The sequence below is a fragment of the Panthera onca genome, chromosome C1, assembly GCF_046562875.1.
Source record: "Panthera onca isolate mPanOnc1 chromosome C1, mPanOnc1 haplotype 2, whole genome shotgun sequence".
NCBI lineage: Eukaryota > Metazoa > Chordata > Mammalia > Carnivora > Felidae > Panthera > Panthera onca.
The window spans coordinates 69,913,913-69,941,290 of NC_138346.1; the positions used below are offsets into that span (position 1 = coordinate 69,913,913).

Sequence of the window (27,378 nt, forward strand, 5' to 3'; positions counted from 1 at the left end):
GTCTCTCTCTGTCAAAAATAAATAAACACTAAGAATGACATAGCTCATCTCTTCATAGTAATGTAGCTTTGATAGGAAGAATGACTAGCTAGAAACAGTCATTATATATTTATAGTGTTATGTTCTGATTAGAGCACAGATGTGATTGTATTTCTACCTGTCTTTGCAATCCTCAACCTCACGTGTTTCCCTCAGTTTTCTTGCACAAGCTTTTATCCAGTTGTATCCTTCTAAAACCATGCAAAGGGTACAGGGTAAACTACACCTTCCTTTCATGGCTTTTTGTAATAATGATTTTATGTTATTACTATAGCTATGCCAAGGATAAAGTGACTTGTTTCTTGAAGCTAAGATCCCTATAGTCACTAATAACCCAGTATTCCCTAAACATCATAAAGAAGTATATCCCAAGGGTGTGTAGGCAAATGTAACCACCACAGATGCTTCAGGTCTGACCCTGGTTAGAATCATAGCCTTGTAGTTTCTGGTGGGACCTACTTTGGGAAGTTTATTCATTAAATTTGAACAAAGCCTGTGTGCACAAATGAGTTATGTTTTAATAAACATAAACAAAAGAAATGGCATAACTTCATCTTATACTCAAACCGAGAATTTAACCTATATACAAATAATACAATAGAATCCCACAAAATAGACCATCAATGTAAATGGTATAATAAAGTGCAGAATTCTTTCAAAAGTGCAGAAGAGATCCCAGATAAAATGGTGATAGAGTCCTTTGGAATTGTCCAATACATTGCCTTTGACCCTTTAAATTTCTGCAAAGAAGAAAGTGACAGTTTTTAAATTGTGTTTTCTAGATGAAGTCAACATGATTTTTTCTCATTCCTGGGTCCAGGGAACCATGAGGATGAGATGTCTAACATGGAAAATTCATCAAGGTCTCCATTTTAGATCTTTTGTCACTGTCTTGTTAGGGATATTTATGTTTAAAAGTTTAATTAATGTTTGTCATAAATTTCCACTGGTTAAAGTGCTCCTAACAACTCCTAGAAGAATCATTAAAAGTAAAATTCACATTCTGTATCAAGAATTTAGTAATTAAAAACTCAATGTTATAAAGTCAGTAGTGAATAAAAACAATACACAAGAGAACTAGGATTACAAATCTTTCCTGTTGAGACTTACAGGTGATGTTTCTTCCTTTATATATTGACATAAGAAATGTTTTCAATGCTAGAAAGATCTTCAAATATTAAAAAGACCACAGCGGTTCAGACTACTGCATGAATAATGAGCAAATGAATTAAAGCATACTGGGGATACTATACAAAATGATAGAACAACCCAGTTTTATCACCTCAGACATGTGGGGATGTATTTAGCCTTAATTCTTTTTAAATTTATAATAATTAGATTTATTAAACACTTCCTGAAGTCTTGTAATTTCGCCCTGTGCATTTCTTGAAATAACAAATTTCTTAAATATACTTTTCAATTATGAAAAAAGCTGTGATTTAAGTTTCAAATTTTAGAATTCGTCTTTGTCTTTGTAACATTTGGAGGAGCTACCTTGTGCTCATCATCAGGGTCTTTCCCTACCACACAGCAAACTAAGCCAGTGGAAAAGTAAAACAAAATATATGATTTCTGGAGTAAAACTTCACCTTTACAACTCCAAAAAAAGGCCGGGGTAGAGTTTATGTCTTCTATTTGGGGGAGGTTTGAACTTCCTCATACTATTGAACTTCCTCATACTAAGCCCCTGAATACTGAGGCCCAGTAGCTTTGCCCACTCAGCTAGAAACATCCAAAGGAGAAAATGTGCTTTCTTTGGTCAGGCTTATTCTTAAGAGATAAAAAGAGCAGCTGAGTCAAGCCTGCCTAATATATCGTATCAATTTTACCAACCAGACAAATTTCTCTACTTTCCCAAAGGTGACCAAAAGGATGGAGAGAAGTCAGGAGTGTTATACTAGTTTAATTTCCAGGACATGAAAGAAATACCCTGAAAGGGAAAGAAACATCCTCTCCCACTAATTGGACTTTCAGATTGTCACCAACACGCCTTCTATAAAGTCCCTTATTATTTTTTAAATTAACTTTGAGAATACGTCTTCGGTCTTTAATTCTCCAGATCAAGAGTATAATTGTAAAATGTACTTCTGAAGAAAGTTTTGCTTGCCGCTCGTTTTAGTTTCTCATTTGGGGACCTGGTCTGTCACTTAAGCATTTCCTGATGTTTAAGAAGGGTGACTCTTAACGTTATCCGAGGAAAGGATTAACTACGTATTCCCCCCCCCCCCCACACCAGATCTTTTGATTCTAGTTTCCAACACCCTCTTCCTGAGGATGCCTTGAAATGTTGGTGGTCTTCTCTCAACAGCAGTAGCTTGTGGAGCCCATATCTACAGGGAGCAATGAAAATGCTCTCTGTAGCTCTTTAATGAACCGTAATTGCTGGTTGAGACCCATCCATTATCTTGCAAATACCATCTAGATTAATTCCTCCTGAAATGCCTTGCCTGAGGCCCAGACCGAAACTTTTGCCATTTCACATAGCACACGTAACTCAGTGTCCATTCAGTGTTTTCCCCACAGATCAAGCTTTTACTATATGCAAAACATTCCTGTAATTTTACCGTTCAGTCACCTGAACTATTGTAAAGCTGTCAGATAAGACAAATTCCAGAAGTAGTTTTGGTTGTGTATTAGTTTCCTATAGCTGCATGATAAAATACCACAAATTAGCAGCTTTAAACAATTTATTAGCTAGGTCAGAAGTCCGGGCACAGTGTGACTGGTTTCTTTCTCAGGATCTCACAAGGCTGAAATCATGCTATCATTCCAGGGCTGTGGTTCTCATCTGGGTTGAGTTTCTCTTCAAGTGCAAAGGTTGATGGCAGAATCCGTTTCCTACTAGCTGTCAATTCAGCGGCCCATTCAGCTGTTAGAGGCCTCCTCCTCAGCAGTTCAAACAGAAGTGTTTGCTTCCTTCCAGGCCAGCAGTCAAGGAAGATTCTCTCTCTTGTGACCAGCCAGAGAGAAATCTCTGCTTTTAGAGGTTCCAAGTGATTATGTTAGGATCATCAGGGTAATCTCTCTTTTTTTTCTTTCCTTTTTCCTTTTTCTTTTAATTTTTTTAAATGTTTATTTATTTTTGAGAGAGAGAGAGACACACACACACACACAGAGTGTGAATGGGGGAGGAGCAGAGAGCAAGGGAGACACAGAATCTGAAGCTGGCTCCAGGCTCTGGACTGTCAGCACAGAGTCCGACATGGGGGGCTCGAATCCAGGAACCCGGGAGATCATACCTGAGCTGAAGTTGGCCGCTTAATCGATTGAGCCACCCAGGCGCAGATTTCCCTCTCTTAAGGTCAACCGTACCATGAGACATTAACTACTTGTGACGGTCAGATTCATACTATTCACTGTCACTAGAATTATTCAGGGTATGCACATGAGAGGCAGGAAATCCTGGGAGCCATCTTAGAATTCTGCCCAGCAAACACTGTTAATGATTCCTAGGCATAGAAATGCCTGATTGTTCCTATCCTTTTCTTTTTTTCTTATTTTTGAATCAGTTCTTTGTCTTTGCAAAACTCTGTCTAAAGAAGACTTTCATTCAGTTTTTTAAAACCTAAAATCCCTGATAAATATCTGTTAATTTTTTTTTAAATAATCCAAATCAATTTACTGAAATAAACAGGATACTTAGAACCAGACAGACCTGGGCAGGAGTCTGGATTCTACTTTTTCATGGCAATTCACCCATAGCCAGTTAGTGATGTAGTTGTGGAGCCTGTTTCCTTCTGTAAAAAGGAGACAATAATTCTTACCCCTGGAACACTGTCAGTATTTAATGGCTGTGTTAGATTCCCTACCACAATGCTGGGTCCAGAGTGGCTAGCTAACAATTGCCTTCTATTCCGTTGCTTTATTTCTCTTTTCATTTTGGTTCTGCTTGGTATTTATTTAAGCTAAAAAATATACAACAGATGAAATAGACCAGATTTTGCCTTACAGAAAAATGTTACCTTTCCACCTGCATGTTATTCTCAATAGGACATTAGTATCCTACAATTTATAACCATCGCCAACAGCTTGCCTGGCAGAGAAGCACTGCTTTAATCTGTTGATCCCGCTTAAATGCTTATCGTGGGAATCACATTGACCAGCACATCGGTCATTAAAGTAATAAATTACATACTTTGGCCACCAGCACCATACCTTGAGTACTTTAAATATTGATGTTGGAAGGTGACTTATTTATATTATTTTTGTACAATACATTTAATGCACTCAACTTATATGTGGTTCTAGAACTCTTCTGTGTCTTGTAAAAGGATCTTTAGCTGAGTTTCCTTTTCTACACTGAATGTACCTTCAATGATCACATTTGTTCCCCAGTTTATCTCCTGGTTTTTTTTTTTTTTAACCTTCTAATAACTTATTTAACTTAATTAGTCACTTTGAAATTCTTTGCAAGTGCTTCTCAAATTGTTTTTGGCTTAATTTTTTTGTGTTTCACCTTCAAATTTTACTAGATTCCTTAATTTTCTTTCACAATTTCTTCACTTTGGAAAAACTGTCTTGGTTGTTTGTTTCTTTTCTTCATTCAAGTGTATAGGTTTGCCACTTAGTCATGCATGGCTCGTGGTCAAGTTATTTTGTTGGAATTACATTATGGTGCATTTAAATGAACTGAAAGTGTCCCCTGGGATATTAATGAGCACTTTATTAAAAAAAAGTGTTTTAAATCCTCTGTCAGTTTTTTCTGTTTGTTTGTTTTCCATCATTAAGTACTCTCCTGATGATTATTTTTAGTTCCTCTCACTTACATTAAAATGTTGAATTTGATTATGCTGTTACCACATACTAATTTGCCATTTTCTGACCACTACTCAGAACTTAGTCTATTATATTTCATCTCTGTTGAAGTTTTAAAGGAATTTCATCTTGGAAAGTCATTTATCTTATCCAGATACCTGACACTCACATTTTGTCCTAATTAAGATTTCTGACGGGGCATCTGGGTGGCTCAGTCAGTTAAGCATCCGACTTCTGCTCAGGTTGTGATCTCGCGGTCCATGGGTTCGAGCCCCGTCAGGCTCTGGGCTGACAGCTCAGAGCCTGGAGCCTGCTCGGATTCTGTGTCTCCCTCTCTCTCTGACCCTCCCCCATTCATGCTCTGTCTCTCTCTGTCTCAAAAATAAATAAACATTAAAAAAACAAACAAAAAAAAAGATTTCTGACAATCGATATGGGGACAAATGGAGTGCCTTATTATTATTATTATTATTATTATTATTATTATCTAACCTAATTGTTTAGGTTCTTTTGGTCTCACATATCTGATTCTCATTATCTCCATATTTTGCTACATCTTTATTCTTTAAGGATGAAATGTCTGCCTTCACTGACTTTCCTTGTCTGGTAATATTTTTACCCTGTATGAATCAGTATCCAAATATTTTTGGAACACTCAAATTGGGTAATGTGAGGAGAGTTAATGAAAGAGCCATTTACAAAATGAGGGTAGAGTATATGAGGAGCAGCATGAAACAGTGCAGGGTCTCAGGCTTAGTAACCACGGAAAGTCATTAGAAGGGGCAAGCAGAGGGAATGGTAATTATTGGAACCCTGAGACAGACCTCTATGCTGAGGGCTGACAGGAACTATGAAGTTTCGTGAAGAATGCATCCCAGACTGCAACCTAGTTGCAGCCCTTATTAGAGCTGGAATCTGAGGAAAAAACACTCCACCTCTCTCTTCCTTCCCTCCAATCTCTTGCTGGAAATCCCAACTGGCTACAACCCAACTGGAAGCCAGAAGATGAGGCAATCCTTTTAGCATCTTCTTTCTCTGAACAGGAGAAGGATAGAGAATGAGCCTGGAAGGGAAAACTGAATGAATTGAGCAGAAATATTAACACTACTGACACTCCAATGGCAATGCCTTCCCTAAAGGGGGCATGGCTTAGGTACAGGGTATGCCATTGTTCAATTATTTTCCCTCCAGCCTGGCTCTGAATTACCATTCACTGTGTGTATTTTGCCAAGCATTCCACACCTTGGTTTCTGAAAATAGTTTGGAAATACTTATTCACTCTCCATTAAGATGCAACTTGATATCACCTCCTTGGGAGGTTTTCCATAAAATCCACATGTAGACACTTTGAAATGCCGATTGCTTCTCAGGTGCAGTTCTTAGAAGGAGCAGCATTTTTTATTTTTTTATTTTTTTAATTTTTTTAATGTTTATTTATTTTTGAGACAGAGAGAGACAGAGCATGAACGGGGGAGGGGCAGAGAGAGAGGGAGACACAGAATTGGAAGCAGGCTCCAGGCTCTGAGCCATCAGCCCAGAGCCCAACGTGGGGCTTGAACTCACGGGCCGTGAGATCGTGACCTGAGCTGAAGTCGGACGCTTAACCGACTGAGCCACCCAGGCGCCCCAGCGTTTTTTAATATATAAAATAAATCGGGGAGCGCAAGTGGCTCAGCCAGTTGAGCATCTGACTTAAGCTCAGGTCATGATCTCACAGTTGTGAGTTCAAGCCCAGCAAAGGGCTCTGTGCTAACGCTCAGAGCCTGGAGCCTGCTTCCAATTCTGTGTCTCCCTCTCTCTCTGTTCCTCCCCTGCTCGCACTCTGTCTCTCTTTCATAAAAATAAATAAAGATTAAATTTTTTTAAAAAATAGTTAAAACATAAAATAAATCAATTCATCTTCTTCTTGACTTCTTGTGAATTGAAATTTTTGTCCAGATTCTTTCTACTGTGTTTTTTCTAGTGATGTTAGTAGATGACCAAATGTTGTCTCCTCTCTTGTTCTTGTTAGCATTAATGGTATATAATATTTCCTGCTTTCTTTGTCCCTAGGAATTTACTGTGACAGTAAGAGAAAAGAATCTACTAAATTAATTTTTCATCTTAAAAGTTTTAATCTTTTTTCTTCAAATGCAATCATGATAAATCAGCATTACTGGTGGTTTTATAATGTCTACTGAAATATCACCAGTGTGTTCAATTTAATATTTTTTTTTCAGTTCTTCTTTATCATTTGAAGGGTGGCAAATTTCCATTGTCATCCCAAAATGTTTCTCCCATTGGTTCACCATAGTGACTGAAATTTCCTTCTTTAGAAAATCTTCTCTGATGTAGGACTTTATCTCCAGAAAGTTGCTATCAAGTGGACTTAGATTAAGAGAAGTAACATGTTAATGCATAGTTACTAATCAGCTTCAAAGTCATCAGGCAAAAAGGAGTCATTGGTATTTAGAAATACATTTCTGTTTAGAGACTCTAAAGGCTTAACTTTCAGCTGATGGAATTAACCCAGCTTTTATGTCCAACATACTCCTAGTCGTGGGTAAAACCAAATGAACATCAGACTTATCTGCCTAAAATTTTCAGACACCAGAGCTGAGATTTATTCTATTATCTGAAAATTAAGCCCATGTATCACTGTCAACAAGTGCCTTTGATAAATACGTGGACTGGTATATTTTCCTAAGAGATAAGACCCAGGAGAAGTTTAGAACTCGAAGCAAGGTCTGAGGAGGGAAATGTATACTTAGAGGCCAATAAAACCTGAAACATGGGATGTGTAGTGGCAGTTAGATGCTCACAAGGGAGATGGGGACACTCCAAACACATTGTGTTCTGTCTCCTCAACTTAAAAAAAAAAAAAAAAGTTTGGCTCTGTCTTTCAGTCAATGACTTGATGGCTATAGAATTCCAAATTATTTTTGATAATTCTTTTATGGTAATAAGAGCTAACATTTTTTCTTCAGTGTATAAGGCAATGTTTTAAGCTTTTTGCAGATAATTACTAAGGCTCACTTCATCTTCACAAATAACACCATGAAGTGGGTAGCATCATCCTTATTTTTCAGATGAGGAGCCAGTCTCAAAGCATTTGAATAACTTATTCCAAAATCAAAAAAATGGAAAGTGGCAGATCGGCAAATTAACCTCTGCCAATCTGATATAAAAGCTTTCTGCTCATGCACTACCCTACGCAGCCTCTCATGGACACAGGAAATACACCCTGCCCCCCAGATAAATGTATGCTGCTGTGTGCACAAATCAGATTATTCCTCATCCACATTTTTCTCTCAGCCTCAATATACAGACGGCCCACAGCAATTGCTACTCTGCTACCTTGAAAACCGCAGACTAGGTCATGAATCCTGATATGGGTAAACACAAAAACAACAATAAATGTACTCATCATTTTTTGAAATCAAACCTCCCTCTCTTGCTGTGCAACTGTACTTGGAAATATATAGTCAGGGCAGTATGAGCCATTGCCAAGCAATCCTTGCCATCAGGCGTCTGCTGCAGGCCCATGCTTCTGGCAGCCTTAAGGAGCAGGGAACATCTGTAGTAGTCACATGCCCCAAAGTCTGGTATCAAAGCCTGGGAGAGGGTGTTCCCCCCCAATACCGCCAATGGGAACAAAAAACCGTGTTGTCACTAGTTACCAGGACATCCTTTCTGCTCCATCTGCTATTCTGTAAAAATAATCTAGGCATTTAAAAAATAAAAATAAAAACCCCAAGTTGTAATAGTCGAATAAGATCGAAATTTTTGTGAGAAGAGGGGAAGGCTAAGTTACCTGGAGAAATGACTTTGATTTCACCTTTCTCTGCTTCTATGGCTTTTGTCCCAGACAGGCCTACAGAGTCTACTTTTAACCCCATCGAGGCCTGTACTCAATGTTGAGGACTCTCAGAAGAGCCTGGACCACTTTCCATGGTTTCTTTGGTGTTTTAACATGTGCCTTTTTTCTGTGTTGGATGAAGCAGAAGGTGTCTCTCAGAGTCCTGAAGATGTATGCTGGAATCAAACCCCGGAAGCATATAGGGCTGTGTGTGACTGAGGTCATTTGTGTCACCTATAAAGAAGTAGAAAAAAAAAAAAAAGTCTGATTATGTTGTGTGAAGACAGTGGCATGTGATAGACCGTCTAGATTGTTATCCTGACTCTCCAGCCGACTGGCTGTGTGACTTGGGGGAGGTCACTTGTTCTTTCCATGATTCAAGGTCTTCTTCTATGAAATGGGGATATTTAGTGTAGGTACTTCATTAAGGTTCTCACGAGGATTAAGTAAGATATAGCACGCACAGGACTCAACATAATAATTGGCACATAGCAGTTGTTTAATAAAAGTTACCTGTTTCTTGTTACTAAAATCAGAAATGCTAGGCATGAGGTAATTACATTGGTTGCCCTGGAGGGGGCCACACACTGCTCACTTTGCCAGAGATTCACCATGTTTCTTCATTGCTAACACTTTTCCTTTCACTCCCAATTCCTACCCATCACGATCACTTAAGGCCCAGCTGAAAAGATGCATTTTTTCCACGAAAGACTGGTCTTTTTTTCTCAGGTATAGCACATGCTCATGAGGGGATTCTTTTTTGGATGAAAGGTCCCTTTTTTATTTGTCTTTGTAACTGCTACAATTTCTGGTGCAATGCCTTGCACATAGTGGGTCCCTCACACAGTCTTTGAAAACTTTAGTAATTTAAAATATATTTTTACTCATTCTAAGATATGAAGTAAACTCGCATTGTTTATAAGTTTTCTACTTGCTCCAAAGTCACAAACTTAACATGAGAAATAATGTAGAATTCTCCTCCACAATCACAGGAACACCACAAATAGAGCATAGACACATATGGACACATACAGCCTTAGTTAGCAGTGGCTAACATCAACACAGTGGTGCTGGCCTCAGGATTCTAATTGTGTTTGACCTTGACAGTGGTGTGTACCATACTCTGGTGATGTGCAGATTTGCTCATACTCTGAGTCAGTGCAGTTGGTTAAGTGTTAATGCAATTTTACTGAACAAACGGCAGTTTAGTGGAGTGGGCTTGCTGTAGCTACATTTGCAGCTTGGTAACATGAATATGTCTTATGAAAAAAAAATTGAACCAAATAACCAAATATTTACTTGAGTGTAAAAACCACAAAGTATTAAAAATTGTCACAAATGTGCCCCAAAATTCCTGGTTGCAAATACAGACTTGGCTTGCCTGGACACTGAGTACAGCACTGCAAATCAGCCTCAGCTTGTTCTAACACTTATTAGTTCCAATACACTAATTCAATCCAAACAGCTCTAAAATTAAACAGGAACCAAGGCTGGGAAGTGGGGAATCATAATAGTACATCTTAAGAGACAATCTGGTTTACTAGCCAGGCAAGGTGTCAGAGTTTTTCTTTCTAATTTCAATCCCCAAAATAATTTGTTAGTGGTTTGTCAAGTATAGAGAAACAGTTGAACTTGTTTTTTTTTTTTTCAATAATCAAGTATATAAGTATGAAAAAAGTATGAAAAGAGCCTAACACCTGAGCATAAATGTCAACAGAAAATATGTCAATGGGAAGAAGTGAAAGTAAACAAGCAATTGTAAGATACATACGCCCGTATTTTGCACATGAAAAGGAATGATTCCTAAGGAAACACAGTGAAAATATTTCCTTTCAGATATCAGAATTATCTCATGCAATTTCTGGTGCAGAATAGTAAGGAATTATTGAATTAGGGCTTTTATGTGCTAAAACCTAATCTCTGTTAATTAGTAGGACCTAGGATGTGAAACACTCTCTCATATCTTGTTCAGTGATGGTCTTTCAACTTACAGCTAGCTTATGGGGAAATCATTGCCACAAGATATGTGATCAAATATGATAATGCTATTTCACTTGGGCTTCTGAGAGCTCAGATCAGGACCAATACCAAGCAAAATATATTGAGTAGGTAACACTAGCCTTTGCAATTATCTTTCCTTTCCTGCCTCAGTCCTGTGTTTTCTGCAGTTTCTTCCTCTCTTATAAGCATCTAGGCAATTTACGGTATATATGTTTCTCCCTCTTAGAAGGGTGTCTTTGAAACAGAAGGAGTATGGCACAATTCAGCACGTTTCAATGACGTTGCAGATTTCTCTAAAATAATATCTCAGAGTCAAATTTGGGAGTGCTACATTAAACAAAGTAAATATACGTGTTTTTGCAGAACTTCTCAAAACTTGAATGCAATGATGTTCACTGAGCATCTTCTAGAGAAGGACACTTTCCCAGACTGGATTAATTACAGAAAGCACTTTCCAATAACACCTATTAACATTTCTCTGTTTGGGACACGTGATGTAGGAGAAAGAGTAAAAGCTGGAAAGTTCAGAGTTCAAACCTGGTTCTACTGCCTACTTGAGAAACCTCTCTAAGATAAAGTTTACTCATGAGAATCTTGTGGCATGTAGAAAACATTCAGAAAATAGTAGCCATGATTTCATTATGTGGCTGTTAACAGCAGTAATAAAGATAATAGAGAGAGACTGAGGGAGCAGAGTAGAGCACCGTTATTCCTAGAAAGCCCAGAGCTGATAAAAAGGAGAGGAGGTAGAAAGGTCATGAAGGAGTATAGGACTGAATAGATTACATGAAATGTGAGGCGGGAGCAGTCCCAGCAAGTACAGGGCGCCTTCCTGCCTGTCAGGTGGCAGCAGAAAGGACCTCTGCCTAGGCTGAGAATACTGCAGAAATGTGCAAGACTAGGGGAAAGGAGGAGGGAAGAGTTTTAGCTCTCAGGCCATTACTCACAAAAGATAAAGATTTCTTAGAACATATCTGATTTCAAAATCATGGCATTCAGGGTCTTTGTCTAATGAAGGAATTGGAACCCACATATTCCTCCCCAGTCATGGAAAGGGCAAGGAGTGCCCCAAGATCAAGGAAAAAGGGAAATGTGCATGGCTTACTTTTCGTCTACATAATAGGAATATAATGGTGCCATTATCATTTGTGAAGATGCAAGTGATATTAATGCATATAAAGGCATTAGAGTGGTGGCTGGCATCCAATAAATGTTAGCTGTTATTATTACCCTTCTTTCTAAAATGTGCTTTCAAATACTAATTATGGTACTCCTAGAGCAAACCCAGAATTAAAGATTGTTTCACACATTTCCACTATGTACCAGATTCCACTGACTGTGGGGCTTGCCCAAAGAGGCTGAGCTCCGCTATCATAAAAGTTACCAAGTCTATGGTTTTCTTTCTGAAGGCAATAAGACAGTCTACAGGGACAGAAGAACTATTGGAAATAAACCAAGGGCCTTGTCACTGCAAAGTGAAGGAGACATATTTTAAGACACTAGATAACAAAAGAGTCTTTCCTGTACTAAGCCCCTACCCCATTCCAGCTGCCATTTGATGTGCTTTCTCATCTGAAGACAAGGGGATTAGGCTAATGAGTTCTTCACTGAAGCTCCATAAAGAGTTGAATGAATCAATTTTTTCATCAAACCTTTGAGGGAAGTTTAACCACCATTTCAAGTTGAAATTTATTTTCAAATTTACCACCACCACCCCCCCCACCCAGTAAGGGCAACAACTCTCATTTCTTGCTCAATTTCTATACACCAGGCTCAATGCTATTTACAAGTATTATCTAATTTCACCTTCCCAACAACACTATGAGGTAAGGCTCTTTCTCTTCTTTTCCTCACTTTACAGGTGAGGAATCTGAGTCTCAGGGAGATTAAGTAACCTATCCAGGCCACTCAGTGAATAAAAGCAGAGCTAGGTCTGTCCAGTTCCAGGGCTACACAGAGCTACATATCCAAGAAATTTACTCCTCACTGGCACTGCCTCGCCATTTTCGGAATACTTGAAATTGTTTTACATAAGAAGCCATTAAAAGTAAATTATTCATGCTGTGGACATCTCACACAGTGCTAATACCAATACCTAGAATATGAATGTGATGAGAAGCTTTGTGTAAATTAGGTTAGTTCATTTTTCAAGTGAAAAGGCATCTATATAATCTCTCCTGGAAATTCTGAAATGGTATTTCTAACACCATATTACTCTATCAACTTCATCAACTATCTAAATATGTTCATCATTGTTATGCTTTAATTATATCTGTGATTGTTATGCTAAATCTATACATGTTGGTGATTATTATTTTGAGGTTCCTTTGTTGGGCCTAATGTATTGTTAGATATCGTTAGGTACACTGCTAAATATCTGCCTCCTCAGTTTTTTTAATAACTCCTCCATAAAATGTTTTTTGTCGTTCACATGAAGGTCTCCAATTTGTTTTCACTAACTTCCTTTAGATTTAACCATGGAACTGGTAACATAAGAGAAATGGGCAAGTATTGGAATATCTGCCTCCCATAAGCAATCCAGTTTGACCCAGTCCACAAGGTCAAATAGACTGTAGGCTATTCCATTATTCTGGTTAATAAGTAGTTTTTCTAAATACGCCTTTTGTCTCTTCAAGTAAATAACTCCTATTTCTTTTGGACTTATCTCTCTTCCCTAAGACATCACTCGTATCTAAAACAGTGCATGCCCTAAGTGTGTACTAAAATACTACTGTTATTAGCTCCTGGGTGGCTCATTTGGTTAAGGGTCAAACTCCTGATTCCAGCTCAGGTCATAATCTCACAGTTGTTAAGTTTGAGCCCTGCATAGGGCTCTGCACAGTGTGGAGCCTGCTCAGGATTCTCTCTCTTTCCCTCTCTCTCCGTTCCTCCCCCCACTTGTGCTCTCCCTCTCTCAAAATAAATAAATAAACTTTAAAAGAAAATACTAGTTTTGAAGATGGTCTCATGATTAAACCCATTCATTGTACCCTCAACCTCAAAAGACTGAATTCCAAGTACATAGAAGACATTCACGACGTGACCTCCTATCCCTCAAGCCTCATCCATCACTTCCTGGTTCACACTATATGTTCTAGTATACTCTTAATCTATCAAGAGCAAGTTAGTAACAAAGTTTTATGTACCATGTCTTTACAGCAGGTAGAGACTATCAGTTCCCTTTTTCAATCCATTCAATGGCTTTCTTTTCTCAAAGACATTACAGTGCCCACAAGGGACTAGTTCCTCTGACACTCTCCCTGCTCCTTTGTTGGGTTACCTCTCTGCCCTGGATCTGTTATCACTTCCCCTCAGCTTAATCTGTTTTAACCACATGGATTGTCTGCCCTGGCATGCTTCAGCTTGGGGGCCTATCCTGGTCAGCTCAGGCTGTAGTAACAAACTACTACAGACTGGGTGCCTTAAATTACAGAAATGTATTTTCTCATAGTTCTGGAGGCTCAAAGTCCAAGATCAAGGTGCTGACAGGGTTAGCCTCTAGTGAAAAATCTCTGCTTGGTTTACAGATGGCTATCTTCTCACTGAGTCCTCACATGGATTTTCCTCTGTGTACACAGACTCTTGGTATCTCTTTCTCTTCTTATAAGGACATTACATTTGTTGGATTTCGGCCCCACCTTTATGATCTCATTTAACCTTAATTACCTTCTTGAAGGTCTTATCTCCAAATACAGTGACACTGGGATTAGGGCTCCAATGTATGAATTTGGGACAATACAGTTTAGCCCCATACCAGGCAGGGCCTTAGATATGTTGTTATCTATTTTCCCAGATATGCTCATGATTCACTTCTCATCTCCCTCAGGTCTTTATTTAGAAGTAACCCATTCAGGGAGGCCTTTCCCACTCTACTAAAAGTTACGAACTTTACCCTATTCCTAGCGCTCACTATCCCCTTTTTTATTTTCTCGACGGTGGTCTATACTATTACCATTTAATCTATTATGCATTTCCTTATTTATTTTTCTCTCCATTATTTTTGTCTCCAACTCCATTATAAACAACACGATGGCAGGATTTGGTTCAGTGTTGTTACCTGCTGAACCTCTAGCACCTAGAACAATGCCCAGCACATGGTTGTTTCTGAATAATTAGTTGTTAAAGTGAGATTGGTTTCAATTGTGCATATGTCTCTTCTCCATGAAACTTCCTTCTTCTCCAACTTTACTCCTACTCAGCCTTAAAGACTCAGGCCCTACATTTTTTGGCCTCTTACAAAAGTAACACATCGGGCATATTCAGTTTCTTTTTTTAAAAAAGAATTTTTTTTAACATTTATTTATTTTTGAGACAGAGAGAGACAGAGCATGAACAGGGGAGGGGCAGAGAGAGAGGGAGACACAGAATCGGAAGCAGGCTCCAGGCTCTGAGCCATCAGCCCAGAGCCCAACGTGGGGCTCGAACTCACAGACCGCGAGATCATGACCTGAGCTGAAGTCAGACGCTTAACCGACTGCGCCACCCAGGGGCCCCAGGCATATTCAGTTTCTACAACTACCATATCCTTTTAAAAGATTACATTCTCATTATCTACCATTTGTGAGTATCTACTGTGCACGAGGCACCGTACTCCAAATGCATCCTCTCGTTTAGTGCTCATTCTTTAAAAGAGAACTATGAGTCTGAATTTACAGAGAAAAAGCCAAGACAGAGAGAAGCTAAATAGCTCATCAAGTTTAGAATCTTTTCTAACTCAGGTCTTTTTCTAACTCTGAAATCCAACTTCTTTTTTTTAAGTTTTTTTGCTTGTTTATTTTGAGAGAGAGAGAGAGAAAGAGAGAGAGTGCATGGGGGTGGGAGAGGGGCAGACAGGAGAGAGAGAGAAAATTCCAAGCAGGCTCCACGCTGTCAGCACGGCACTGGGCTTCTCTTTATGGGGCTCCTCCAACAGGGCTCGAACTCACAACCATGAGATCATGACCTGAGCTGAAAACAAGAGCCAGACTCCTAACTAACTCTGAGGGTGCCACTCAGGCACCCCTGAAATTCATCTTCTTAAGACTGTAAGCTCTCACCTACTTACAGTCACAAATGCTGCTCTGGCCTGGCTCAAGAGCCATCTCTTGTGGACAGCTTTTCATGAACTTCTCACTGTCAGGAAGAAGTAAAAATAAGTCAGCAAATATTTATTGAGTTCCCATTATGTCTTGAGGCTTGTGTGCATAGATTGCTAATACCCTGTCTTTGGGGAGCTTGTAGTCTGGTTATAAATATGCTCTAAATGGAATATTTTCACTTCTCAATTATTCTGCAGACCTTGGGATGAATTCTGGAACCGGATTGTGAGTACGAATTAAGTCTTTGTGCGTTTACTTTTCCTATCAGGAGTGGAATAACATCGGTTAAAAAATAATCAAAGGTTAAACAATGTTACATAAACTCTCCAATCATAGCAATTTTTTCTTCTAGTTCTGTTTCAGGACTCCATCATGGTCTTTTGTTCTCTAAGCCACAACTTTTCCAGCAGCGATGTTGATATCAGCAGGCAGTTACTTATATGGTGTGAATTTAAATTTTTTTTAATCTTTATTTATTTTTGACAGAGAGAGAGAGAGAATGTGAGCAGGGGAGGGGCAGAGAGAGAGGGAGACACAGAATCTGAAGCAGGCTCCAGTCTCCGAACTGTCAGCACAGAGCCCAACACAGGGCTTGAAGTCCCAAACTGTGAGATCATGACCTGAGCCGAAGTCGGACGCTCAACCCACTGAGCCACTCAGACGCCCCAGTATATGATGTGAATTTAGAAATATCTGGAAGGCATTATCAATATAGCCAAAGTATTTCTGTTACACAGAGGCTACATTAGAGTCCATCTTGAGTTAATTGTTGTTTTTCACTACTCCCCTTTAAAAAAAATTCTCCTCAGATTAGTTAACAGTCTTATTAGAAATTAATATATTTCATGGTGCTACTTGATAAGAGGAAGTTCATAATACTTCCCTTTAGAGGCCTGGAGAGAGCAGAGGAAGATGTTGAGAAGTGCTGAAAGAAAGAAAGATAGGGAAACATTAGATTCAAGTACGAATTTCACTAATTTCCTATTTTCGTCTCCCCTTCATTCCACCTTAAGTCATTTGTGACTGGGTACCTCTCTCCTTCTAGGAGGTGCAACAGCCCTTTTGCTTTTCTAAAAGGCTTTTCAACTCAAGATGAGCAATGCTGCCTCTTTGATGAGGCTTTTGTATCTTGAGGCTGCTGTCTTTTGTTTTTCTTCCAGAGCAGGTCTCTAATGGTATTTTTAAATCTTCAAAGGGTTCCCTGGGCTACTAGAAAGTAGGAAATTAAAAACTTTCAGCCATTCACTAAACCAATCAGCTCGGAGAAGAATAATCTCCACTTGGTGCCCTTAAAAACAAATAGTGTAGCTTGTGGTTACAGGAATGGCAAAAGGTTGGAGGAAATTACACAGAGAGCCTGGAGAGTTAAGTGGCCCCTCTTGGAGATCCTCTAATAAGAGGCAAAAATAATTGTTCACCTTGTTGAATTTTGCTGCATGCCAGGTACTATTCTAAGAGTTTTACATGTGTATGAGTTTTACTGAACAGTGTGAAGCTTGGACTGTGAACAAAATGCAGCTTTTGTTTTATATCATCCCATTAAGCTTTATTCACTGGAGTAATTGACCCCTGTCTTTGGATGGTGATTTGTCTCTAAAATTACAACTCCCAACTGCCTTCAGGTCAGAATGCAAGGGGAAGCCAGCTTCAACCTTTCACTGTTACCCTCTCCCCACACTCTGGTTGCTATTTGCTCCCCTCCAAGTAGAAGATGAAAGGGCAGAAAGATTACAGAGCAGGACAGTTCCTGTTTGGCTGCTGTATTTGCCTTCTCTGGATCTGGCCGAAGGGCAGAGCTGACACTGTCTTTCCAGGGTAGGCTCTCCAGAACCCTTGCTGGGACCCTGTCTTCATTCAGGTTCCTTCCACCGCTGGTGCTAACCCTCTACCCTGGGGTTTCTTGCCTATTCCCTCCTTGGTCTCCAGCATCTGGTAGTTTCCTATCTGTCTCTTCCTCTGGATTCCCCTCATCCCCATTCCTGGAGGACCCCATGCCTACTCCTTGTCCAGAAGACTTGACCCTGAGGCGTTTCTGCCAAAATTTAGGTGCACCTGCCTGTTCCAATAATGATGCCTTCTGTCTCTGCCACAGAAACTGAGAGCTTGTTCCTTCCTGGCCTTCTACACCCCCAGGGTTGAGGCCTCACTATTGTAGGTCTACCATTCATCCATATAGCTTTCTCCCTGTCTCCCAACTGCAGAGAACACGTTTCAAAAGTCTTTAATGGACCCTTAAAATCCCCTCATTAGGCCTGGCCTTGGAAGGTGGCAGCTCGTGAGGGTGGGAAAGAGAAATGCTCACAGTAATGGACCAGTCCTCTCCAAAGAAATCTCTTCCCCAACCTTCTCACCACTCCCCTTCTCCTCTCCCTGTCTATTCTACATCCTGGATAGAAAGATTCTGTAACTATTTCCTTTACAGATCTGCATGTGTGGGGTGGGAGGAAGGGGGTCATTCTCATTTTAGGTCCTGATACCTATTAGCATATCACATGACTGAAAACTGAGAAAAGGAGAGTCTTATTCTAACACCGTAGTACACAGGTATTAATTCATTTGGTCCCCAGAACAATTCTACGAAATAAGGATTATCTTCTTGTACAGTTGAGGAGACTGAGTTGCTGTGACATTTAGGAAATCACGCGAGGTTTACTCAGCAGGTAAAGGACGGAGCCCGAATTCAGATTTAGACAGTCTGATTAGAGGTAGTGCTCTCAAACAGTAGATTATAAACTGTTATCTACAAGTAGTATATACGTGAAAAATTAATGAACACTGAAGTTGCACTTGACAAAGGGAACAGATTGAGAAAATCACTGTGTGTTTTAAATAACTATGTTAGGCTTTTATTGACCTCACCAAATGGTGAGACTTGATGCAACAAAAATTTGAAATACAATCTTTGAAAAACTTAATTGAATTTGTATATAAATATGCTATAATATCTCTCACCCAAAAAATCCAAAATCTGATCACTTCAAAATCTCCAGCTATTACCCCAGGTTTCTGATCACCTCTTTAGTAAAGCACCTCAAAAGACTTTCCTATATAATTGTGTACACTTCTGTTCTTATTCATGCATTCCAAACAGCTTCATAGCCACTAATCTACCAAAATGTCTCTTGAAGAGGTTACCCATGACTCAATCTTTTCTTAGTTCCCATTGAGCCTGCCAGCAAGTTTTGTGTAATTGATCATGCCCTCCTCTTGCAATACTTCCTTTTCTTAGCCCCCAGTGAGCTACACTCTGGATTTTCTTCCTACCTCACTGTCTACTCATCCACAATGTTCTCTGGTTCTTCATCTTCCTTTCTTTGATGCTACAGTCCCCTCATGTTTGGCTCCAACCCCCAACTTCCCTACTTGTTCCCTAGATGACATCTTACGGTCTCTAAATATAACCCATTCCTTAATGACTCTCAAGTTCTTATATCTGGCTTAGATCACTCCCTGAACTGAACTGCAGTATCCTGTTTTCAACTGTCCTCTAGACATCTGCACTTAGATATCTAGTAAGCAACCATAAAGTTAATATACCCAAATCCTATGGATTTACACAACCCCCAGGACCACCTCCTCCCACAGTCTTCCCCATTTTAATAATTGGCACTTCCATTCTTCCCGTTTCTCAACCCCCAGCATTGGACTTGTCTGTGACCCCTCTCATTCTCTCACATGCCATCTATTACACCAGCAAATCATATAAGCCCTACCTTGAAAACATCTCAATCAGGCCCCTTCTCAACAGCTTCAGCAATACCACCCTTGCTCTTTAAAAAAAAATAATGTTTGTTTATTTTTGGGAGAGAGACAGACAGACTGTGAGTGGAGGAGGAACAAAGAGAGAGAGAGAGAAACAGAGGGAGACACAGAATCGAAGGCAGGCTCCAGGCTCTGAGCTGTTAGCACAGAGCCTGGCCCAGGACTTGAACCCACGAACTGTGAGATCATGACCTGAGCTGAAGTCAGATGTTTAACCAACTGAACGACCCAGGTGCACCTAGTCCAAACCACTCTTATTGCTTGCTAGTACTATTGTGATGTTTTCCTTCTGGCCTCCCAAGCTATTTTTCACATAGAAGTCAGAGAAGTACTTTTTAAAAAAATTTTATTTAAATTCAAGTTAGTTAACATATAGGGTAATAATAGTTTCAGGAGTAGAATTTAGTGATTCATCAGTTACATATAACACCCAGTGCTCATCCCAACAAGTGCCCTCCTCAATGCCCATCACCCATTTAGCCCAGCCCCCCACCCATCACCGCTTCAGCAACTCTCAGTTTGTTCTCTGTATTTAAGAGTCTCTTATGGTTTACCTCCCTCTCTCTTTTTATCTTATTTTTCCTTCCCAGCCCTTATGTTCATCTGTTGTGTTTCTTAAATTCCACATGTGAGTGAAGTCATATGATATTTGTCTTTCTCTGACTTACTTTGCTTAGCATAATACTCTCTAGTTCCATCCACATTGTTGCAAATGGCAAGATTTCATTCTTTCTGATCTCCGAGTAATATTCCATTATACACACACACACACACACACACACACACACACACACACACACACCCCACATCTCCTTTATCCATTCATCAGTCAATGAACATTTGGGCTCTTTCCCTAATATGTTATTGTTGATAGTGCTGCTATTAACATTGGGTGCATGTGCCCCTTCGAATCAGCATTTTTGTATCCTTTGGATAAATACCTATTAGTGCAATTGCTGAGTCATAGGGTAGCTCTATTTTTAATTTTTTGAGGAACCTCCATACTCTTCTCCAGAGGGGCTGTACCAGTCTGCATTCCCACCAACAGTGCAAAAGTGTCTCTCTTTCTACACACCCTTGCTGACATCTGTTGTTTCCTGAGTTGTTAATTTTAGCCACTCTGACAGGTGTGAGGTGGTATTTCATTGTGGTTTTGGTTTGTATTTCCCTGATGATGAGTGATGCTGAACATCTTTTCATGTGTCTGTTACCCTTCTGGGTGTCTTCTTTGGAAAAATGTCTTGTTCAGGTCTTTTGGAGAGGGGTACTTTTTTTAATGTTTATTTATTTTTGAGAGAGAGAGAGACCGCATGCTTGTGAATGAGTGAGGGAGGGACAGAGAGAGAGGGAGACGGAGGATCCAAGCAGGCTCTATCAGTGCAGAGCCCGACGTGGGGCCTGAGCCCTAGAACTCTGAGATCATGACCTGAGCCGAAATAGGACGCTTAACCGTCTGAGCCACTCAGGCGCCCTGGAAGGGGTACATTTAAATCAAGTCATGTCAACCTCTGCACAAAACCTTCCGATGCCTTCTTGTCTAACTCAGGAAAATTCCAAATCCATCCACACATGGTGTGGCTCCCTACTTCTTCTTCAACTTTATCTGCTTTCTAACTCCAACCCTACAACCAACATACTGCCCTAGCCATACTGGCATCCACATTGTTCCTTGAGCTTACAACCCTGCTTCTACCTAAAGCCTTTTACACTTGCAGCTTTCTCTGTCAGCTGAGCTCTGTACACGGAGCCACATAGCCAACTCCATCACTTAGCCTATATATCTTTTGATCTCATGGCTTCACCTGTATGTCATTTCAAAGGAAATGCATTCCCTTCCGATCTATCACCTTGTTCTGCTTTCTCTTCCTTCATTGTACTTATTTTTACTTGACATATTAGATATCTCTGTATTTGTTTATTGTGTTGATATAAATTCTGTAGGAGTAGAACCTTTGTTTTCATCATTGCCGTCTTTCTCATCACGGTCTGAGAACTCAGAATAGCGTTTGACCCAATGTTAGGTGCTCAATAAACATTTGTTGATTTTAGGGGACACAGGGATGCCCTGTGAATACAAACGGTAGAATAAAACATCTTTAGAGCAGTTCAAAGGGAGGAGTTCTGGTCACTATTTTAAAATGTGAAAGCAAGGAGTGGGCCAACAATTTTATTAACAAAAGAAAAATTATTCAGATTACTCTGAGTCAGCTTGCTCTGTGGCTACCGTTAAAAATTAACACTCGAGCCATTTTATTTTAAGGAGGGTTATTCCTCCTAAGCGGCCCTCCCGGTTTTGAAAATGTTTTTAGTCAGGAGACAAAATGTGGAAATGAATCTGGGTTTAACTAATATTTGTATAATTGCATGTATAATTGTAAAATTATTGGATAATCTTATTGTAAATAAGCTTCTTAACAAACATTATTAATTCCGTTTGAATACTGATTCATTTTAACAAGGTCTCAGCTTTTTATTTCTAGATTTGTTTAGTTCTCTTATTTACATATTATTGAATGTTTTTTTTTTAATTAATTGCTAGGTCAGTGTTTACTGACTGATATTTCCATTTCTCTTGCTCCCAATGTTGCATTCAAGAAAAATATTTAGGAGTGCCCAGTAATGCCTTATTAAAATAATGTTACTTTACAAAAGTAATACCTTGACAGAACTTGGAGTTTGCGGAATGATGCAAGCTAAAATGTTTTTGCTTTACAAAATGTATTTGGTTCTCCTTCTCTTCTGAAGTCCATGTATCTCCTTTCAATAATCTGCTTTCCAGGAGGCTATGCAAGATTGATGGAGACATTAAATCCAAAAACTAAAAGAGAAAAAAAATGTAAATGTGAATTTTCAGTTGACTTTAGAGGAGATATATTGCTTAATAGAAACACGCAGGAAACAATGCTAGTGGGCAGTAAATCCCAGATTAATTACATATTTTCAATATGCTTTGGAGCCAATGCGTATAACTGAACTTTTTTATAAAGCACTATAATTTTATGATTTTTAGCACTAGCCAGTAAATTTACAAGCATTAGTATTGCAATACGTGATTTTGCCCCTATTACCAACTATTACCAAAAGCAAAATTACTGTGCTCTATTACAAGCCTATTAAATCTCTGTTCCCACATCTTTTATTTATTGATTTCTTAAAAATCTGTGCTTTGTGTTTTGTTGTACAATCAGCAATATAAATATACTTCAATTGTTGAAAGATTTTAAACTGCTAAGTAACAAATCTATGAATTCACAATGATACTCTACATGATCTAGGAAATGTCATTTTAAGCGGTAGTATCAATATGTGTTTTGATTCATTAGCAGAATACACAATGGCTATTTCTAGTATCTTCTCAGTCTGTTTAGCCAGTTTGTATTCTGATGCCTGGCCTGAAGCAATTCTATTTTTAGTTCTAGTGCAACAGTCTTAAATTACTTATTTTCTGTTTACTAAAGTCATCCCGTTTGTTACCATGGAAACTATGACAAGTGCTCTAGCTAACTATTTTATTAAATGAATTGAAGACACAGCTGAAGACTGTGAAGGTGCAGCACGTCATTCTTAAAACACATTTTTCAACATCTGTAAAACCACGGCCATATTTACAGAAAATATAAAATTAATTGTAAATAAGTTCTCCTACATTTCAAATCTGGGAGACGACTGACATATAAATATCTGAATCATAACTAACACATAGGCATCCCCAACTTACAAAGAGTCTGTGTTCTGAGAGTGTTTTTGAAAATCAGTTCCTTGGAAATTAGAACATGTTTGCCAATAGAAACAATTTCATAAACAATAATTAGATCTCCAGGCCCACCCTCAAAATCTCTTCCACCTGTGATGTCTCAATCGATAGCAGTATTAGCAATAGCCTTTGTTCTCGGCTCTGGCGGTAGGAGCCATGTTGCAGGGATGAGGATGAGAAGAAAGGAAAGGGTTTTATCATACTTATTTTGTTTTTGATTGCTCATGCATAGGACACCATTTTGGAATACGAGGATCCACTGGGCTTCATGGATGTTGGTATTCCAACTACATTCTCCTGTTACTTGCCAATGCCCCTGACCTCAGACTCTTGGTGTCTCACTTTCTCACATCTCCCTCTGAAGCCAGGTCCCTCTTGCTCCCAACCTGCTTCTGCCTCTACACTAAATTATCATTCTCAAGATTCAAGATGGTCCCAACCAGTTGTTACAAAACAAACAAACAAACAAACAAACAAGTCAAAAAAACATTCTATTACCTGCTTGAGAACTCTTCCTGAAGTTTTGCATTTAAAAAATACAATACTTTTGAACCCAAACAAATCCTTAACCTGAGGTTTCCATCACCATGACTAAAAAAAGAAATATGCAGAGGGTAAAGATGTGAGCAAGCTGCTTGAAGAAAATACTTGGTTCTAGAAGTCAGGTTCAAGAAGTCAGTCAGAAGTCAACTAATTTAAAAGAAATCAACTTCTTGACAGTGTTCTCTAAATCTTGGATCTTGGATTTTGTGTTTGAGGTTGAGTGGCAGTGGTTAATTGTAAATTGATTCATCCCTTTGTTCATCTCATGTTCCGAAGATTCTAATAAAAGGTGTATTAGCCCCATAAGTGCTTTAAAAAGAATATCATATTTTTGGTGGAAGGAATCAAATTAGTACAATAAAATATACAAAATTTTGATCTCATTTTCTAACAGATTACAAGCCAAACCATTATAATTTGGGCATTGTGAATTTTGCAGAAAAAAAGAAAAGAATTATCGGAACATATTTAAGACACAGTCAATAATTTACTATTTTATACCCTGGCAATTAAAAGAGAAAAAAGGAATAATTTGCTTAACACTAAAATCAAGATGTCATAATAGGAGTTGTCTTCATTATTTACATAGCTGTTTTATATAGCTTCAGAATTAAAATATATGAGAAGGCTAAGAGTTTTTCTAAAAAGTCAAAGAATATACTTTTTGTTCCTTATATTATTATAGTGGTGTGTGTGAGAACAAATGGGATTTGATATTCTATTTTTCCATAATGTAGCACCTGAATTTGCCTGTAAAGTCTATGGCAAAATTTGTGGATTTTTATGTAGATATATGTGAAATGAAATATGAAATAAAAGTCTAATTATTTTGTTAAATTTCAGTGATCATTTACAATAGAAAATTCTAAGGGGTTATTAGAATTTTAATATTACTAACACTTCAAAATGAAGGCATACTTTTGACCTAACATTCATTTTTCATCTCCTTAGGGTCCACTTTCATTTGTAACACTCACATAATTCCAGTGAAAAACCAAGAGGGCGTGGCTATGATGTTCATCATTAATTTTGAATATGTGACAGATGAGGAAAACGCTGGCTCCCCAGAGAGGGTAAACCCAATATTACCAGTCAAAACTGTAAACCGTAAGTAGAAGGCAACATGCACGTAATGCTGTTGATATTCTGCTACTGTAGTAATTTTCATACATTCTTCATTTTGAGTCAGTTCTCAAAATATGTTTGCATTTTAGGTAAAATAAATTTATATTAAACAAAGTCATAGCTGCTGTTACTCTTTGGTGCCTTACAGAATTGATCAATAGCTTTCAAAGCCATTTGACTTGGTTATACCATTGTTAATTCAACTAGTCCCCTACTGATGGTTGTTTCTACATTTTGATTATTACAAATAATGCCAGAATGAATTGCGAACACACATGTATATTTGTGGAAAATTATCTTCAGGGTAAGAGTCTATAAGTGGGATTCCTAGGCCAAAGGGTAAATGCATATGTGATTTTTTAAGATACAACTAAACTCCCCTTCCTATGGTTTGAACCATTTTATACTACCACCAGCAATTTATTAGATCTTTTCTCTAAAGCCATGCTAACAAAGGGAGTCAGTCTTCTCGATATTTATCATTACGATAGGTGAGAAGTAGTACCTCAATTAGTTTTAGTTTACATTTCTCTTACTACGAATGAGGTTCATATATTTAAGCACTATAGATATTTGTTTTTCTGCCAGCTGTCCATTTCCTGTATACATTTTTTGTCTTTTTCTTTCAAATTGTAAAATAAGTGGCAAATCTCTTCCCCAGCAAATATTTTTTTTAACTTTTCCTAATTTGTGTCATGCAATGGTTTTGTTTCTCTTGTTTGTTTGTAATGTAGCTAAATTAATGAACCTTTTCCTTTGCTGATTCTGAATTTTTGAGCCATTTTTAGAAAAGTTTTCACCATCCCAAGGTTGCAAAAAAATCTTTTTCTAGAACTTGTATGTTTTTTTCTTTTTTTAGTATCTCTGATATATTTTGTTTTTCATGGTTTATAGTGCAAGATATAAATTTAATTTATCATTTTAGCAATGGCTCTCCAGTTGTTTCAACATCAGTTATTAGAAAGTCTATCTTTTCAGCAATGATTTGAGATGCCACCTTTATCACACACTAAACTTCCTTTATCTGCTTGAGTATATTTCTGTACTTTGTCTTCGGTTTTGTTGGCTTATTTATCATTCAGAATCATATTGTTTTAAATATACAGTTGATCTCTGATATGACATGCTTCCCTTGAATTTAATTTTCAGGAGTTTGGGGTTGTTTCTTGCTAAAAATTTTATATGAACTTTAATTTTTTTAATGTTTATTTATTTTTGAGAGAGACAGAGACAGAATGCAAGAGGGTTAGGGGCAGAGAGAGAGGGAAACACAAAATCCAAAGCGGGCTCCAGGCTCCGAGCTGTCAGCACAGAGCCCACGTGAGGCTCGAACTCAATAGCTGTGAGATCATGACCTGAGCCGAAGTCCAACGCTCAACCAACTGAGCCACCCAGGCGCCCCATTTTTAAAAAAAAATTTTTTTCAATATGAACTTTAGAAGCAACTTGTTCAGATATGGAAAAAATTCTTTGGGTTTTTAATTGGATTCTCATTACTTTTATAAATTAATTTGAGGAATGTTAACATCTTTATGATGTTGAGTCATTTTATACAAGAATATTATATGTATTTTCATCTTTAAGTCTAATTTTTGTGTCTTTCAGAAGTGTTTAAAATTTTTTCTTACACTGTAGTTTGCTACTTGGCATTTAACTTTTTGTTATTGCTGTTATTATAAATAGGATCTTCTCTTTCATTATATCTTCTGATTATTTCTGAGGCTAATGATTTTTTTTCTTAGAATGTTAGTTTTATATCCTACTGTCTTAGTGAATTTTCTTAGTTTTCAGTGGTTTTTACATTGACTCTTATGAATGTTTCAAGTGTCCATCATATCAAATAGAGACTGTTTTACATTTTCTTTTCCAATTCTTATACATCTAATAGTTTTCTCTTGTTTAATTGTGCTAGCTATTACTTCCAACATATTATGAAAAAGTCATTGATGGTAAACATCATGCCTTGTTCCTGATTTTTGTGTAAATGCCAAGTGTTTATATTCACTCAAATGACAGTATTTGGTTTGAGTTGTATGTGTTTTATACTTGCAGTTTTTCATTAACTTATATTTATTAAGAATGGGTGTTGAAATTTGTAAATTTCCTCTTCAGCATCTGTTGAAATGAGTGTGCTATTGTTTTTCTTTATTTTTTACGATAAATTTTATTAAGGGAGTTACTGACATCGAACTATTTGTGCATCTCTGAAAGGAGTCACTATTGACCATGATGTATTTATTTTGTACTATGCAGTTGGCCTGTCTTCATCTAAAATTAATTTAAGATCTTTACATTAGTATTCTTTAGGGCGACTGACCTGAAATTTGTGTGTATGTCTATGTGCACTTTCATCAGGTATTGGTATCAATCTATAATTCCTTCAGAAAATAATCTGGAGATTATTTTCTATGGTCTGTGCTACAGAACCATCAAATAATTTGGAGATTATCTGAACTTGCAAAGTTAAGTATGATTTCCCTGTG

General features: G+C 38.2%; 1 protein-coding gene across 3 annotated transcripts in view; it reads left to right on the forward strand.

The window, feature by feature from the left end:
* The window catches only part of KCNH7 (potassium voltage-gated channel subfamily H member 7), a 477,468-nt gene that overhangs the window by 300,944 nt on the left and 149,146 nt on the right, over positions 1 to 27,378 (forward strand). For all 3 annotated transcript variants that reach the window (XM_060621108.3, XM_060621109.3, XM_060621110.3), the window contains exon 3: positions 24,722 to 24,877. In XM_060621108.3, the coding sequence (XP_060477091.1) occupies positions 24,722 to 24,877 (156 nt within the window). The remainder of the gene's footprint in view (positions 1 to 24,721; positions 24,878 to 27,378) is intronic.